Source organism: Hemiscyllium ocellatum, chromosome 3 (assembly GCF_020745735.1).
Source record: "Hemiscyllium ocellatum isolate sHemOce1 chromosome 3, sHemOce1.pat.X.cur, whole genome shotgun sequence".
NCBI classification, from domain to species: Eukaryota; Metazoa; Chordata; class Chondrichthyes; order Orectolobiformes; family Hemiscylliidae; genus Hemiscyllium; species Hemiscyllium ocellatum.
The window spans coordinates 50295774-50312545 of NC_083403.1; the positions used below are offsets into that span (position 1 = coordinate 50295774).

The following is a 16772-nucleotide window of genomic DNA, read 5'->3' on the forward strand; positions in this document are numbered from 1 at the left end:
TTTAACATTACATCATTAAATCCATCACATAATATTTATTGGCTCTAACCATACTATAGTTACAGTAACTAACTCTACTATACTATGTAGTGTAGAATTCACAGAATGCCAAAAGAGTGTTTGCCCTTAATAGACAGTGCCAGAGTTTATGTTGCAGAGTAGCCTTCTCCCCACTTCATCTAATACCGAACATATTATTTTCTCCATCTGGCTGACTCATAATGCAGTGATGTTTGTTTGTCCAAGCTACTCCTTGCAATTGTAAGCTCTATATTCTAATGACTCTTTGAGGGAAAGAAGTTCCCCATAACTTTTCAATTGGATTTAACAGTGGTTCTTATATTCATGGTCCTTAATTTTGATTTCTCTCACTAACGGAAAAATACAGCCTGCATCTTCCATTTGGAGGGGAGATCAGTGAAGGTTCACAAAATTGATTCCTGCCAAGAAGTTCTCTCCTCAATGTAGAGTTTTGAGTAGGATAAACTTATATGCTGAAATTTAAATGAATGACAATTCAGTTCAATTCAACACATTTCTGTGAAGTCCAAAGTTAGTTTGTTGGAGAACAGCAAAGCCAAATGCATAACAAGCTAAGTGGGGAATTATTAAGAATCTCACAAACACAAGCTTGATAAAATTTTACTTGACTGTAACAGCAAATTGTAGCTTCTTCATGTTTCAGTCAGTGATAACCAAACTCCCTGCTGAAACACAGTTGTAAGTAGTTGATCCTATGGCTAGTTAGAACTGGTTGCTAACTCAACTCTCTAAAATTTCTGGTTACCCAGAAGTGCTGGCTTATTTGAATGCAGCATGGATGAGTGCTTACACCTGGTCAGAGAAGGAGGCAGGGAGGGACAGATAGACATGCTGTTTTAGTCTGTCACAAAAAATAAACAGTGGTTCTAGAAAGGGACAGAGGCACTGATTAAGTGAGTAGATTAGAATGTATTTTAATATTTTCCTCCCGGCCTTTCTAAAGTGGGGCAGCATTTTGATGGCGCAGAAGGAAGAAATATTATATAAATTCATGTTAACTAGTTAAACTACATAAAAAAGCAAGTGATAATTTTGAGTGATTTTTTAAATTGACACCTAATTACTTAAATGAAACAATAAAAATAGCAGGGCAGGATTTATTGTATTGCCAGCATATGGAGACTGGTAGACTCCTATGTGACCTATGGTAACCACATATGCAAAGAGTTTCTGCAACAGAGTGACAATGGAGTACTGATAATGTCAGTGGGCTAGTAATACAAACACTTGAACCAATCCTTGGGTTCAAATCCCACTACTGCAGCTGACAATCAAACACTAGCTGGTGTGCTGAATTCTCCCTTAGAGACAACACAGTGCCTCACAGCACTACAGATGCATTCAAATTCAGTCCTTATGAACTTGCAGATTCTCTCCATGTCTGCGCAGGTTTCTGCCAGTTTCCTATCACAGTGACAAGGATCAGGTGGTGGGGCTGAGTCTGGGTGGGATGCTATTCAGAGGGATAGCGCAGACTTGATGGGTCAAATGGCCTCTTTTCCACACTGTAGGGATTCTATGAATTTAATGACTTTGAGGAACGCACCCAGAGAAATTAAAGTTTCAACGGGAACCAGGAAGGGTCCTTTCAAAAAAAACACTAGGTGAGACAGAAAACAAAGATCAAGTACCAAAGGAATTGGAGATCAAAGCTGTAATCACTCAGTGGGGAGAAAACAATTCAGAAATTAGATTTTGGGTTCAAATTGTACAATTTGGGTTTCATGGGTCCTGATCTAAAATAAAAGGACTGCTAGCTAGACAGACTCCTGCGATACTCAGAACTATTTCTGAAGATCAGATATTGGTGGCAAAAGTTACAAATGCAAGTCCACTTGGATAGATACCAGCATCCATCTATTAAATCTATATTTATGCATCACACATGGATGCTTTTCAGGTATAACTGGACATTGGCAACAGGTTTGAGGACTTCTAGATATACTTACCAATTTAAAAGCCATTAAGTCCTATTTCTTGATGATCAGTGAGTACGTAAATGCTTTTTGAATCAGTGCAAGGGGTATAGTGCAAGTTTGTTCTTATGGTATCATTCACCTTTTCATAACTATAACGTGAAACTTTTAGCCAGTTTCCTATTCATTTGGGAGTTGCCAGGCTATTAAAGCCTTCAGAATAGATTAAGCATGGTGGCACTTAGTTCTCTCAAATCCAGAAGTTAAAAACCATTCTGTTCTGGACTACACAGTCTAAACTTGAAGTGAAGGGCCAAAGTTCAATTGCATAATTCAATATCCACACAGCTCGGTAATACTATTTAAAAGTTACCTTCATTGAGAGATGCTAATTTATGTACTTCTCCATTTCTCTGCTCGGTTAGACTTACACGATTATCCTTCTGTGAAAGAAAGTGCATATGAATTAATGCTAAAACGATACATATACCAGGATATTTTGAATAATTCATAAGTTCTGGATACCTTTTCAGAAGTGTCAGATTTTCTTGTTCTTTGCATGATTTGCTCAAGCCTCTAGAAGATACAAATTCAGTCAATATGGAAAGTGAATTACCAAATGTATTAAATTCCAACATTTTGCTCATGCTAAGTACTAAGCAAAATCAACATTCTGCACAACGGACACCACAAAAAATTACCGCCCAGAAAGCCTCACTATTCAGCAATCACTGAAAATTTTCTGGAAGAATTTATTGACCTTTTTAAATTCCCTTTCTTTACATAAATAGTTGCTTGTTACTTCAGAACTTAAATATTGTGGGAAACAAAAAAGGCAACTACTTTTGCTCTAAGAATCACAATTGTTGCAGCACAGAAGGGTAGCCATTTGGCTTACCATGCTCGCAATGGTTCTATTACAGAGTGCTAATCTCCTGTCTTTCCTCCATATTCCTTTACACTATTTCTAGCCAAATAATCATCCAATGCCCTCTTGAATGACGCAAAGATGACAAGGCCTTTGAGATTTAAACTCACGTTAAACCTTTGTTTAAAAGGCCAGTGCTCTAATCCCTGAGCTATGGAACCACATAAAAGAACTTAGATAAAAGAAACCAAACTTGGGAAGGGGATTAGAGGGGGAGAACCACAATTTATATAACATGAGAAGAGCGTGCAGATTGGCTGAAGCCTCATTGGTATGCAATGAAAAGCACTGACTATCATCCTTAGGTAGTTGTAAAAACTCAGACAATGCAGGCAGATCTAATTCCTAATGGTAAAACCCTGACCAATGTAGTAAAGGTAGGTGGTTGCCATGATCCTGTGCTCAGTGAAAAAGATGCAAAATATAGAATAAAATCGAAAATTTGTTATTTGATACAATTGGCCAGCAGTGGGAATCTATGACCTATACAGTTGGCATCTCACTGGCACAGCTCATGTTTATATTGCCCATTTGGGTGATAGACACACTTGTGCTAACTTTGTTTTTTCTGCATGGCCCTCCAAGGTCAGTTTGCAGGAGTGATTAATATTAGAAGACAGTGCAGGGATAACATCAGCAACATTCTGTTAATGGAGAAAATATAGGTTCTTGTGTTATCTGTGAAGTAGACATGTAAGGTCCAGTTTCACCGTTAAAATGTTTGACTTGTTTTCAAGTTAATTTGAGGTAGAGGTGGACATTGTTCAGGGGCAAACATGATGGGCATACTCCCTTTCACGAATTTACATGATAACCTGTGCGCAATAATCAGGACAGCTATCATGCAGGTGCTTTCTTTCCAAGTTTGGTTTCTTGGTGTCAGTCCTGATAAATGGTTATCCAATATCCATTACTGATTCAACAACCAGTGGAAGCAATCCTTTTAGTTTCTCAGAAAATTCAAGCTTTTTGAAATCATTATTTTAAACCTTGCCTTTCCTCACAAAAATACTCCCCATTATTCAACATGTTGTCTTAAAACAGAATTTAATACATCAATATTGCTTCAACAGCTCTATCACCTTTTAAAGAATGGCCAGAAAAGCACTATTTTAGCCAATGTTTGAATAAATTAAACGCCCAAATGTATAAAATCTAAAATTCTTTTTTATGGCCTTATCTAATTGATAGCTGAAAATGTGTTGCTGGTTAAAGCACAGCAGGTTAGGCAGCATCCTGATGAAGGGCTCTGGCCCGAAACATCGAATTTCCTGTTCCTTGGATGCTGCCTAACCTGCTGTGCTTTAACCAGCAACACATTTTCAGCTCTGATCTCCAGCATCTGCAGACCTCACTTTTTACTCGAAGACTTATCTAATTGATACTCCAGCTTGATTGGGATTAAAAAGCTAACCAATATTATGCAAGGCCTTCACCCCTAAGCTCTGGATATCTCCCAGAAATAGAGAAATCTGCCTGAGCACACTGAATATGCTGCACTTAGTACAACTGCTGTCATTTCAAGGAAACTGGATGTAACAAAACACTCCTCCCCTACACACCATTATGTACAATTATTACTAAAATATATTGAAATATACACAAAGGCTCCATCTACACATCTAGAAAGCTAAGAATGTTCAAAAGTCTGCAATTCTTTTCACTGTACCTGACCTTGAAAATACACTATTTGACATTTCTGGAAACTGAACCACATCTCAGTTAGCTACTCAACAAAACTTTCTATATATTCCTGCAATTATCCAATTATGCACACCATTCAATAGAGGGGGGAAAAAGTGAGGCATCTGTGCAATATTTTATCATATTGTCAATCATTATTCAATCTATCACTTCACAAACACTCCCCCACTGAGTGCTGAATTTTGAAACATTAAAATGGAGATGACACCAGATGCTAACTGAAACAACACAGCTGGATAGTAACAGCTAATATTTGATCATTAAAGCTCATACATTAAAGATAAACATATATCATACATATATGCATAGAAAAATTAGCTCTGAAACGTGCTACACAAGGATACCTTCATAGAGTAAGCCTGCCTGAAAATGTGTTGCTGGTTAAAGCGCAGCAGGTCAGGCAGCATCCAAGGAACAGGAAATTCGACGTTTCGGGCATAAGCCCTTCATCAGGAATCATGCCCGAAACGTCGAATTTCCTGTTCCTTGGATGCTGCCTGACCTGCTGCGCTTTAACCAGCAACACATTTTCAGCTCTGATCTGCAGACCTCACTTTTTACTAGAGTAAGCCTGCCACCAACTCTCCAAGTGCAGCATGACCAGTCTTCCCAGCATGATCTTCCAATCAGGTTCATGTGATGTTGTCACACGTGGGGTAATTTGAAGGTACTCTCCCCTCCCAAATAAGTACAGGCAGAGACAAGACAAAAACAGATCTTGCTCATGGGAGGAACCTATGTTGCCTGTGCTCATTCTCTGCCCTCCTTGTGATCTAGGGCCAAAACAAAAGAATTGGCCTAGTAATCATGGTTTGGGAATCCATGAACTAGTCCATACAAAATAGATGACATTTCTTGTTATGCACACTGTCTTGTACACAGAACAAAGCCACATCATTCTAAATGGGATCCATAGTTTTTCCAAGTTAGGTTATTCCAGCCAAGGCGAGAACAAATTTTCTTCACCAATGCAAGCGACAGGAGGCGAAAACAAAAACAAAAAACACTTAAATTAGGGCTACTTTTGTAACTCTTGTTGTAAACCATGTGAACGGATATTAGGTGTGACCATTCAAAATCTTGTTGGTATTCCTCTTTAGGCTAAAGAAAACTGGCCATTTCTTTAAGTCAAAGGGTGACCAGCAAATGCACTAAAACCCATCATCGTGACAGAACATTCAAGGCAACATAGAAGTGAGCAAAAAAGACATTCCCTAAAACAGGCACATTACCTTTTTCCTTTCCATTCGTTCTTGTTCTTCTTTTTGAAAGTGTTTTTCACGTTCTATTCGCAATCTCTCAGCTTCTTCTCTAGCACGAGCATCATCTTCTTTCTGAAAACATTGTAATTAACCAGATTTATCACTTGAACAACCACAATCAGCAAACTCAGTGCTGTAAACTCTCAGCTTGTCCACAAGAACCAAAAGTAACGCACAAGATGTAAAACAAAAAGACAACAATGTTAGTAATGATTAAATGAGCTAATTAAGCACAATTGTACAAAACAGTCTAAGTCAAACAGGTGACAATTAGTGCTCTTTCAACGATCCAAATAGACATGGAAACCAGGCACGTGAACTTTATTATGTCCATTTGATTTCCAGTTTAACACCAAATTAAAGCCCTGATTTTTGCTCCAGATGAAACCATGAAGATTGGAAGTGCTGTCCCTAAACTTGTCTTTTGTGGTTTTCACAGGGGTGAGTTTGGGGACAGCACAGGCTTCCTGGTTAATGGAGGCAGTTGATCATTTAAACATCAGCTATTTAAACCCCATTACCAATGGTCGTGAAAGTATCAGATCAAACCAATGCTCTTCAGGAGATGAAATCTGCTGTCACTACCCGTTTTGGCCTGCAAGTGCCGGACTCCACATCCACAGAAATGTGGTTAACTCAAATTTCAAGACTAAGGCCCCAAGCTTCATTGAAAATTTATTAGAATCTTTCAGGTAACTAGTGGGAGAAGGGGAAAACCAGTAATGTGTTATACAGTTCTTGGATTACCAATAAAAACTTATTTAATAAGGCAGCATGCATAAGACTATCTAATAAGTCTCGAGCACAAGATGTTGAGAGTAGTATGTTTGGATGGACAGAAGATTTATAATTCAGAAGTCAAAGTTGGGCTAAGGGGGAATATTTCAAGGGCGGAAATTACAACTAGTGGTATGCCACGGGGACCAGTGCTAGAAAAATAATTATTTATAATGTATGCTATGACTTGGATGAGAAAAGTGAACATACTGTAGCCAATTTGCAGATGACAAAAACAGGAAGGAAAGTGGTGAGGATGACATACAGTCTACAGTGATATAGATGGTTTAGCAAATATAATGTGGGGAAAACATGAGTTTATGTAATTTGGCAAAAGGGATGGTGTGAATATTATTTAAATGGAGAAAGCCAGCAGAAAGCTACAATACTGAGGGATGGGGTTGGGAGAGGTTTCCTCGTGCATGAATTACAGAAAGCTGGCATACAACTTCAGTCAGTAATATAGAAGGCAAATTGGAAGGTGGCCCTTGACTTCAAAAGGAATGGAGTATAAAAGTAAGGATATTTTGATAAAACTATACAAGTCACTAGTTAGACCATACCTAGAATATGAATGTACTTTGGGAATGGAATGCAGTACAGAGAAGATTCACTAGGTTGATCTGAACATTGAGGGATTTTGTTATGAGGAGTGTTTCACAATGTTGTATCTGAATTTATGGAATTTAGCACAAGGAGAGGAACTTTATTGAAACATATAAACAGGTTTAGGGGGCTTGACAGGTTGTTCCCCCTTGCAGGAGAGAACAGAACCACAGGGCATCATTGTGGAGGAAGGGGTCACTCAATTAAAACAGGTGACAAGGAATTTCTTCTCACAGGGGAGAGTTTCTCAGGATTTTTTTTAAACTGCAAACTGTGGAAGCTGGGTCGATAAGTATATTACATGTGAGACTTACATTTTTAATTATCATGGAAACCAAGAGCTTTGGGAGAAAAGGCAGAAAACTGAAGCATTATCAGATCAACAATGATCTGACTGAATGGAGGAGCAGACAATTGAAAAATTAAATAAGATTTTCTATGGTCACAATATAACCAAGGTTCATGTGGAAAATTCTCCCTTGGTTTTACTATGAACACAGGTATCCTTTTTTAATTTATACAGTCTAACTCTTACACAGGTATACAACTGTTTTACTGAAACATATGCAGGGATTGCCCACTCTAAAGTAGCTGAAATAAAATTCTGCTGAATACAAGAAATTCATCACTTTTACACACCCTTAGTAATGACTGCACATTCTGTAATTCAAATTCCAACCTTCTTAATACATAACCATACAACAAACCAACAGACAAAGTCCTAGGTATGTATCTTCATGTAGGCCCTATATTGCCCTATTCTGACAATCCTAGTATTGTTTGCTTCAACCCTATTGGTTTTCAAGGCCTTTCCGTACATTCTGCTGACTTCCGTCTTAGGACATATAAGGGTTTTTGGAGAATTCTAAACTCCTGGTTTTACTGTGAACACAGAAATCCCTAGTTAACTCTTTACAATCTAATTGACTCAAGGCTGAATGGCCTACTTTTGTCGTAATACACACAATATTGCATGACTAAATCTCAGTTGACTAGCGGTCTTTTGCAGTGGTTTGCCAACTCGTGTTTATAGTATCAAACCATACCAAATATGTATGAAACATGCTCTAGGAAATAGATGTCCACAATTTGCATGACAGCTCTACAGCAATTACTTGAATGCCATTGAATAATGGGAATGGCTACTAGAAGCCATCAAGGTAATAGCAGTCTTGAAACATTTTTCCTACAGGTTGCTCCGAGCAACAGAAAAAAAAATTGCCAAATTTTCTAACTTATAAGGCATAGCTGTATCATACTAGCCACAAATACCTAGCCTGCCTCAGATTCTCAATTGATTATGTCTGTAAGGGAAACAGGCAATGCCATAAGACAGCTCTATGTACCTACTACCATCTGGCTGGATTACGCTAGTACAGGGCAAATCAGGTCCATACATATTTCATAAACATCAATGAGTAATTTAGTCATTAACGTTGGTACAGATCAATGCCCTGGAAACTACCAGAATGTATTTTAGATTGATCCACAGTACTGTTATTGAAAAAGTAAACAACATGGTGAACAAATTAATAAGGAAACTTCAAATCTGACAGGTGACATAATGAAACACCTCGAGCCAACAGTGAAACAAAGCAAACCACATTCATTCAAGAAGAGGCTAGTGTCCGATTGGAGCACTGCTAGATTAGATATCAATACAGATGTCCTTTATTTCTTTTACAAAATCTTTACCCTGAAGTGTAGCTTGGTGAGGGGTGTGGGTGTGGGTGTGTGTGGAGAGAATGGGTTGACAGCGGTATTCTTTGTTCAATCAATTCGTCACATTGTGAGGGGAGTTTGATATTATCACCACATCTTTATATTAGCACAGCTTTGTGGGGAACAGCAGCTCCTAGAATCCTTGTGGTATTACGCGCTCAAGTATCTCAATCACAGAATCAGAAATGTTTTAAAGGGGAGACCATTTGACACGTCGTGCCTGTACCAGTTCTATTACCCAGTTCCAATTTCCTGCCTTTCTCATAATCCTGACACCACTTCTATCCAAGTAATCATCCAATGCTCTTAAATGCCTCAACTGGAACTGCCTCCACCAAAATTTCCAGGCAGTGGCGTACATACCCTAACAACTTAATGCCCGAATTCTTTTGCCCCTCACATCACCCTCATTTCTTTTGCGCATCACTTAAATCTATGTGCCCTGAATCTTAATTTTCAATTACGAGGGGGAACAGCCTCTATCTGTCTATCGATCCAGCCCATTCATGATTTTAAAAACCTTTATCAAATCTCCTCTCATTATTGTCCTTTAAAGAGAAGAACAGTTAAAACTTTTTCAATTTATCCTCTATTGAAGTTCCTCATTCCTGGAAATAATTATAAATTGCTTTACACTTTCTCCAATGCAGAAAATAATACACTGTACTGTTTAAAAAGATGATCTTTAATTTTAGTGCAAGTTCATATCTTGCATAAGCTGTGGCTCCGTGACAACTACCAAGACTTCAATGTTTGTCAAAATTTGAATATTTAATACATTAACTTCTCTTCAGATATTAAATTTTTCTTTTAAATTTGTTACTGGAATTTAAGTGTCACTGGCTAGTCCAGCATTTACTGCCCGTCTCTATAAGTGTTATCAAGGTGAGCTGCCTGCACAAACCATTGCAGGTAAAGGATGGAGAAGGGATACCCGATGTGTTATGGAGTTCCAGGATTTTGATTCAATGACAGTGATATAGTCCCAAGTTAGGATGGAGAGAGACTTGGAAGTTTCAGGTAATAATGTTCTCCTACATCTGATACCCTTGTCTTTGTAAATGGTAGGGAAAAAAAACTAGTTCATTACATAAAGTAGTAATAAACTAAACACTTACTTGCTTTTGCAAACGCTCTATTTCAAGTCTTTCTTTTTGAGCCTTTTCCTCCAGAAATTGTTGCTCCTCTTCAAGTTTTTGCTGTGCTTCTCGAAGTTTTCTCTCTTCCTCAAGTCTCCGAGCTGCTTCTTCTCGACGAGCTTTCTCTTCAGATTTTCGTCTGAACATTTCTTCTTTCATTTGCCTAAATTTAACAGCAATCCATAAACATCTGTTTAGACATGTACAAAACAGAAGTGTCCCACTTTGGAGGCATTCCCTTTCGATCAGAGGCTCAAGTCTGCACTCATCTTAAAAACTCTAAATCATGCGATGTACTTTTAATTTTTTTAAAAAAAATAAATGAGTGCTGGAAAGGAAAACAAAAATGCTGGACACCCATGATACATACATAAAGGCCACCTGACTGATTATGTCATCTACATCCAGATGTCATACAGCTATGCATAACAGTGGTCCATTCACTCGAGGATTCACTTAGTAGGTGCGGCAAAACTACCAAGATAAATTTAGAAAAATGATCTGAAAAGTTCCTCAAACTCCCGCTAATCAAACAAAGTTCCAGAAAACTACCTGCATCCCCAAAATCTTTCTACTTCCAGGTAACCGATAACTTTATATTTCATTATCCTCTTGGAAACCTGCCCAAGTATAATCATTAATACAGCCACAACTGCAAAGGAAACCTTTCCAATATCTAACTTTCCTCCTTCGCCAAGTATTTCATACCATAAGACATTGGAGCTGAAGTAGGACATTCAGCTGAATTGCCTGCTTCCACACTGTAGGGATTCTATGATCCTCCCGGGCTGACCGTGACCCATTCCTTTGTCTGCCCAACTAGGTTTTGCTTTATCCCCCCCTCTCTCATTGAGCACCATCTCTACCTATTGTTCAGACCTTCTCCCCTCCCTCCACCACACCATCCCTTCTCCAGCACACATGACATTGTCCGTACCACAAGCAGTTCTAAGGGCTCAATAAACCAGAAACCTGAACTACTTTCTCTCAGTATTTGCCAGAACTGCTGAGTTTTTCCAGCACTTTCTACTTTTGTTTTAGATTTACATATCCAAAGTTCTTTAGTTTTTGTTTAGCATCAGCAGATTAATTGCTCCTGCAAAGGACCAACACGAACTGCCTCTTTTTGTAGTACAAGCATTCTGCTTCCATGAAATCAGAAGTAAAAAATCTTCACTAGGATATGTTTCAGGGACTCATTAAGTCACTATGTTACATCAAGATTTGCAGCATGGACTTCCTGTCAAATTGTTTTTGCATCAGTCACAATGGAACCTATTTTGATACAAATATTTCAAGAAAAATGTTAATTGAAGATTTACCGAACAGTCTGTCACAGCTATCATTATGGTAACCAAGTCATTAAATGGTAATTTTGACAATTCAACTTTCGAACTTGTCTTGTCCTGGTTGTACTAATTGTTTACTGCACAGGAGTAAACGCAACATGGGCAGAATGCAACTTTACCTCTCATTATCTCCAACTCCCCAGCCTCCCAAACATAGGTACCTTTCTTTCTCCTCTTGTTCTCTTTTCTCCTCTTCTTCCCGATCCCTCTGTTCCCGTGCTATTCGCCGTTTCTCGGCCAGAAGTCTCGTAGCTTCTGCTGGATCAGTAGTACCTGCTGTGGTTTTACCAGGAGTAGACGACAGTATGACTTGATCAATTTCTATGTATATAGAAAAATAAATATTGGAATTTAGGTGTACAATTTAAATGTACATGAATAGTTTCATGTACCCCATGATTCTTAAAAGAGAAGACACTAAAAGGGAGGGTTTAAACTAGATTGGCAGGGGGATGGGAACCTGAGCTATGGGTCAAATGATGGAGTAGGTAGAGAACAGCCAGATACAGCATGCAGAGAGTTTGTAAGGGAGGGTTGGCACTTGATAGGGCAAAGTATGGTCAGTATGATGGACTGAAGTATGTCTATTTTAATGCAAAAAATATCAGGAATAAGGGTGATGAACTCATGGCACAGATCAGTACTTGGAACTATGATATTGTGGCCATTTCAGAGACTTGGATAGTACAGGGGCAGGAATGGTTGGTGGATGTTCCAGGGTTTAAATGTTTCAAAAGGAATGGGTGAGGGGGGGGGGGGGTAAAAGAGGTGGAGGAGTGGCATTGCTAATCAAGGATAGTATCACAGCTGCAGAAAGGGAGATCGTTAAGGAGGGTTTGTCTGCAGAGTATGTATGGATGGATGTCAGAAACAAGAAAAGGAGCAATCACTTTATTTGGAGTTTTCTACAGGCCACACAAAGCAACAGGGATAGGAAGGAGCAGATTGGGAGGCAGATTTTGGAAAGGTGCAGAAGTAACAGGGCTGTTGTCATGGATGACTTTAACTTCCCTAATATTGACTGGAACCTACTTAGTTCAAATAGTTTTGATGGAGCAGTTATTGTCAGCTGTGCCCAGGAAGGGCTCCTGATGTAATATGTAGATAAGCAAAACAGAGAGGAGTCCATATTGAATTTGGTGCTTGGCAACGAACCAAGCCAGGTGTTAGATCGCTCATTGGGAAATCATTTTGGTGATGGTGATCACAACTTCAATGACCTTTACTATACTCAAGGAGGATAGGAGTAGACAGTATTGTAAACTTTTTAATGGGGAAGGTGGTCAGAGAATTACAATGCTGTTAGGCAAGAACTGGGGCACCTAAATTGGGAACAGATGCCCTCAGAAAAATGTACAACAGAAATGTGGAGGTTGTTTACGAAGCACCTGCTGACCGTGCTGGACAGGTTTGTCCCACTGAGCCAAGGAGGGATGGTAGTCTGAAGGAACGTTGGGTGACAAGGGATATCGAACATCTAGTCAAGAGAAAGGAGGAAACTTATTGCTGGTTGAGATGGCAAGGATCCGACAGGGCTTTAGAGGATTACAAGGTAGCCTAGTAGGAACTGAAGAATGGACTTTGGAGTGCTCGAAGGGGGCATAGAAAAGCTTTAGCAGGTAGGATTAAGAAAACTTTGAGGAGTTCTACACTTGAGGAACAAGAGAATGGCCAGAGTAAGGGCAGGGCTAATCAGGGACAGTGGAGGGAGTTTGCGCCTGAGTTGGAGGAATTAGGAGAGGTCCTTAAATGAATAATTGCACATCCTGAATGAAGGTTGAAATCATATTTATTACCAAAAGTAAATTTAACAGTACATTTAGAAAATTCAAGAAAGATGCTCTCTGTATAGTATCACTCATAGAAAACTGCTCTGTTGGCAGCAGACATTGGCATGTGCAGTACAGCACAAAGAACAGCGCTAACATCATGCATGTGCAGAACAGCAAGGTTACCAGCGCAGACACCAGTGCATGCGCAGAACAGCGTGGAGATTTCTGCTTGGACATTAGCGCATGCGCAGAACAAAGGGATCAAACTGATCCCTGTTGGAATTGCATTATTGTGAACAGAGATAAATGGTCTAGAAAATTCCATTCCTTAATTCTTCAACGACGTTATAGCCAAATTGCACTCCGAAAACACACATTATCCCAGAACCCAAGTGTGGTGCAGGAAATGCACAGCAGGCCAGGCAGCATCCGAGGGGCAGGAGAACAGGCTTATGCCTGAAACGTCGATTCTCCTGCCCCCCGGATGCTGCCTGGCCTACTGTGCTTTTCTTGCACCACTCTCTCGACTCTGATCTCTGGCATCTGCAGTCCATGCTTTCTCCTATTCCATAATCCCAGAACTACCTGTATATGATGAACTGCTATGGATGTGGACCTAACAGAATCCCACAGTACACCATTAGTAACAGCCTGTGATCTCTAGAACAACCAGTTTATTCCACCTCCTCCTCTTTCTGAGGAGTATCTAATTATAATCCCATGCACTCTAAATTTTATTTACTCACCTTTTGTGTGAAAGCTCATTGTGCAGGTTGTAATCTTAAATTTGTCAGGACAAACCAAAATGAGAAAGCACTTATGAAGCCTGCCTAATTGCAAGGTCCATTAGTTGGATGGTGCCATAAAAGTGTTTCCTGAAAAGGGGGCGAGGGTGGGGGGGGTTGCACATCAAGAATTAGATGGCACAACTCGGATGTATTGAGCTAGTGACACGGTGTACTTAAAACCAGACACAGGGCACCACGTGTAGTAATTGACTGTTTGTCAACAAAAATAGAGGATGGTGACTACAAGATTGCACTGTGTAAATATCATAGTGAATGGATGACAAAAGCCTGCAAGGAAATAGCTTTTTATCAGCAGCCATGAGCAGGCTGACATGGCGTCATGGTTATTTAAAACTTTATAATAAGCTCCTTTCAGGAAAATCAAACATATCCTCACTGATGAAAGGTTAACTGATCATAGAAAATGTGATACACTTGTGATGTTTTCCCATAATCAGCTGATCAATCGCTGAAGAATTGTTCATGCAGGGTGCACGCATGGGAGTAGAAGAAACTGCCTCAGAGCAATAGCTAGCTTCCTCAGGAATAGTAATCGTCTGATCAACAACTGAAGGTTGGCATGGATCAGTCTAATTACCTATTTCAATTTTATGCATAGGTGAGTCTGTGTAAACTGGGTCACCTGCAATTGTGAGTACTATACAGATATGTTTGTGATGTGTTAGTATTATTTCAATATTATGTAACGTACCTTGCTTTAACAAAGAACAATTGGGTTTATCACATTGTTAGGATGTCTTGGGATATTGATATCCTGAGATATTTGCTGAGAGGTGCAAGGGAGGAGCGAAGGACTTCTGGGAAGGTGAGTCTAACTGTTTAAAACACTTACCTCAGGCGTCAGGGCCTCCATTTGCCGAGAGGTGCGAGGGAGGAGTAAAGGACTTCTGGGAAGTTTTTAAGTGGTTGAGATCCATACCGGAGACCCCATACTGTAGGGCCTCCCTCCCACCCACGTCCTCTAACCTTACTAAGAGTCTGTAAACTCGGTAAGTTTTCAGTTTTTTTTTTCTTCTCTTCCTTTGTTTAGTCCCGTGCAGGCTTTCAGCGTAGCAGGATATGGATATTAGGGCAGTTACATGTTCCTCCTGCAGAATGTGGCAGATGAGAAACACTTCACATGTCTCTGTCAACTACATCTGTGGGAAGTGCACCCAACTACAGCTCCTCGAAAACCAAGTCAGGGAACTGGAACTGGAGCTGGATTAACTTCGGATCATCCAGGAGGCTGAGGGAGAAATCGAGGGGATGTATAGGGAGAAGGTTTACAGGATTCTGAAGGGGGAGGGCAAGCAGCCAGATATCGGGGTACATATTGGCACCAATGATATAGCCAGGAAAGGGATTCAGGATCTGAAAAGTGACTACAGACAGTTAGGTTGGAATCTGAAGAGCAGGATGAGTAGAGTGGTGATCTCAGGTTTGCTACCGGTGCCGTGAGATAGTGAGGTGAGGAACGTAGCTTAACATGTGGCTGAGAGGCTGGTGCGGGAGGGAGGGTTTCAGATACCTAGATCATTGAGATACCTTCTGGGAAGGTGGGACCTGTACATGAAGGACAGGTTACACCTGAACTGTAGGGGCACAAATGTCCTGGGTGAGAGATGTGCTCGTGTGATTTGGGAGGGCTTTAACTTGATTGGCAGGGGGATGGGAATCAGAGCCACATATCCGAGAGGGGGACATTTGCAGATGGGGCAGTGACAGAAGGTAGTGAATCTAATCGGGAAGGTTTCTCATGTGATGAAACAGAGGGATTGTTAAAGTGTGTCTGCTTCAATGCAGAATTTCAGAAATAAGAGTGATGAGCTTACAGCATGGATCAGTACTTGGAGATATGATGTTGTGGCCATAATGGAGACATGGGTATCACAGGGGCAGGAATGGTTGCTTGATGTTCCAGGGTTTAGAACATTTAAAAAAAGAACAAGGAGGGTGGAAAACGAGTAGGGGGGTGCAGCATTATTAATCAGAGTGCATCACAGCTACAGAAACAAAGGTTGTTGAGGAAGGTCTGTCTGCTGAGTCAGTATGGGTGGAAGTCAGGAACAGCAAGGGAGCAGCCACCTCATTGGGGTTTTCTACAGACCACCTAATAGCAGTACAGAGATTGAAGAACGCATAGGCGGGCAGATTTTGGAAAAATGCAAAAAGTAGCAGGGTTGCAGTTATGGGTGATTTCAACTTTCCCAATATCGACTGGAACCTCCTAAGTGCAGATGGTTTGGATGGAGCCGTTTTTGTCAGGTGTGTTCAAGAGGGTGTCCTTACTCAGTATGTAGACAGACTGACGAGGGGAGAGGCCATTTTAGATTTGGTGCTCGGCAATGAGCCAGGACCGGTGTTAGATCTCATGGCGGGAGAACACTTTGGTGACAGTGATCATAACTGCCCAACATTTAACATTGCCTTAGAGAGGGAAAGGAGCAGTTACTGAAGGAAGACATTTAATTGGGGAAAAGGAAATTATGACACTACCAGACAGGAGTTGGGAAGTACAGACAGGAAACAATTGTTCCACAGAAAGGGCACAGCAGACATGTGGAGACTGTTTAAGGAGTTGTTGTTGAGAGTGACGCACGCATTTATTCCCGAGACAGGTAAGAAGGGGTAAGATTAAGGAACCTTGGAGGACGAGAACAGAGGAGCTTCTCCACAAAAGCAAAAAGGCAGCTTACGTAAGGCGACGAAGCAAGGATCTAGCACAGCTTTAGAGGATTACAGGCTTGCTCGAAAGGAGCTCAGA

At 40.3% G+C, this 16772-nt stretch overlaps 1 protein-coding gene across 5 annotated transcripts in view; it reads right to left on the reverse strand.

Annotated features, from left to right (window-relative positions):
* map7b (microtubule-associated protein 7b) overlaps positions 1 to 16772 on the reverse strand; it is a 142308-nt gene that overhangs the window by 8126 nt on the left and 117410 nt on the right. For all 5 annotated transcript variants that reach the window (XM_060849904.1, XM_060849918.1, XM_060849888.1 and 2 more), the window contains 5 exons: positions 11607 to 11766; positions 10076 to 10259; positions 5823 to 5924; positions 2484 to 2534; positions 2332 to 2401 (listed from right to left, as the gene is read on the reverse strand). In XM_060849904.1, coding sequence (XP_060705887.1) covers positions 2332 to 2401; positions 2484 to 2534; positions 5823 to 5924; positions 10076 to 10259; positions 11607 to 11766 — 567 coding nt within the window. The remainder of the gene's footprint in view (positions 1 to 2331; positions 2402 to 2483; positions 2535 to 5822; positions 5925 to 10075; positions 10260 to 11606; positions 11767 to 16772) is intronic.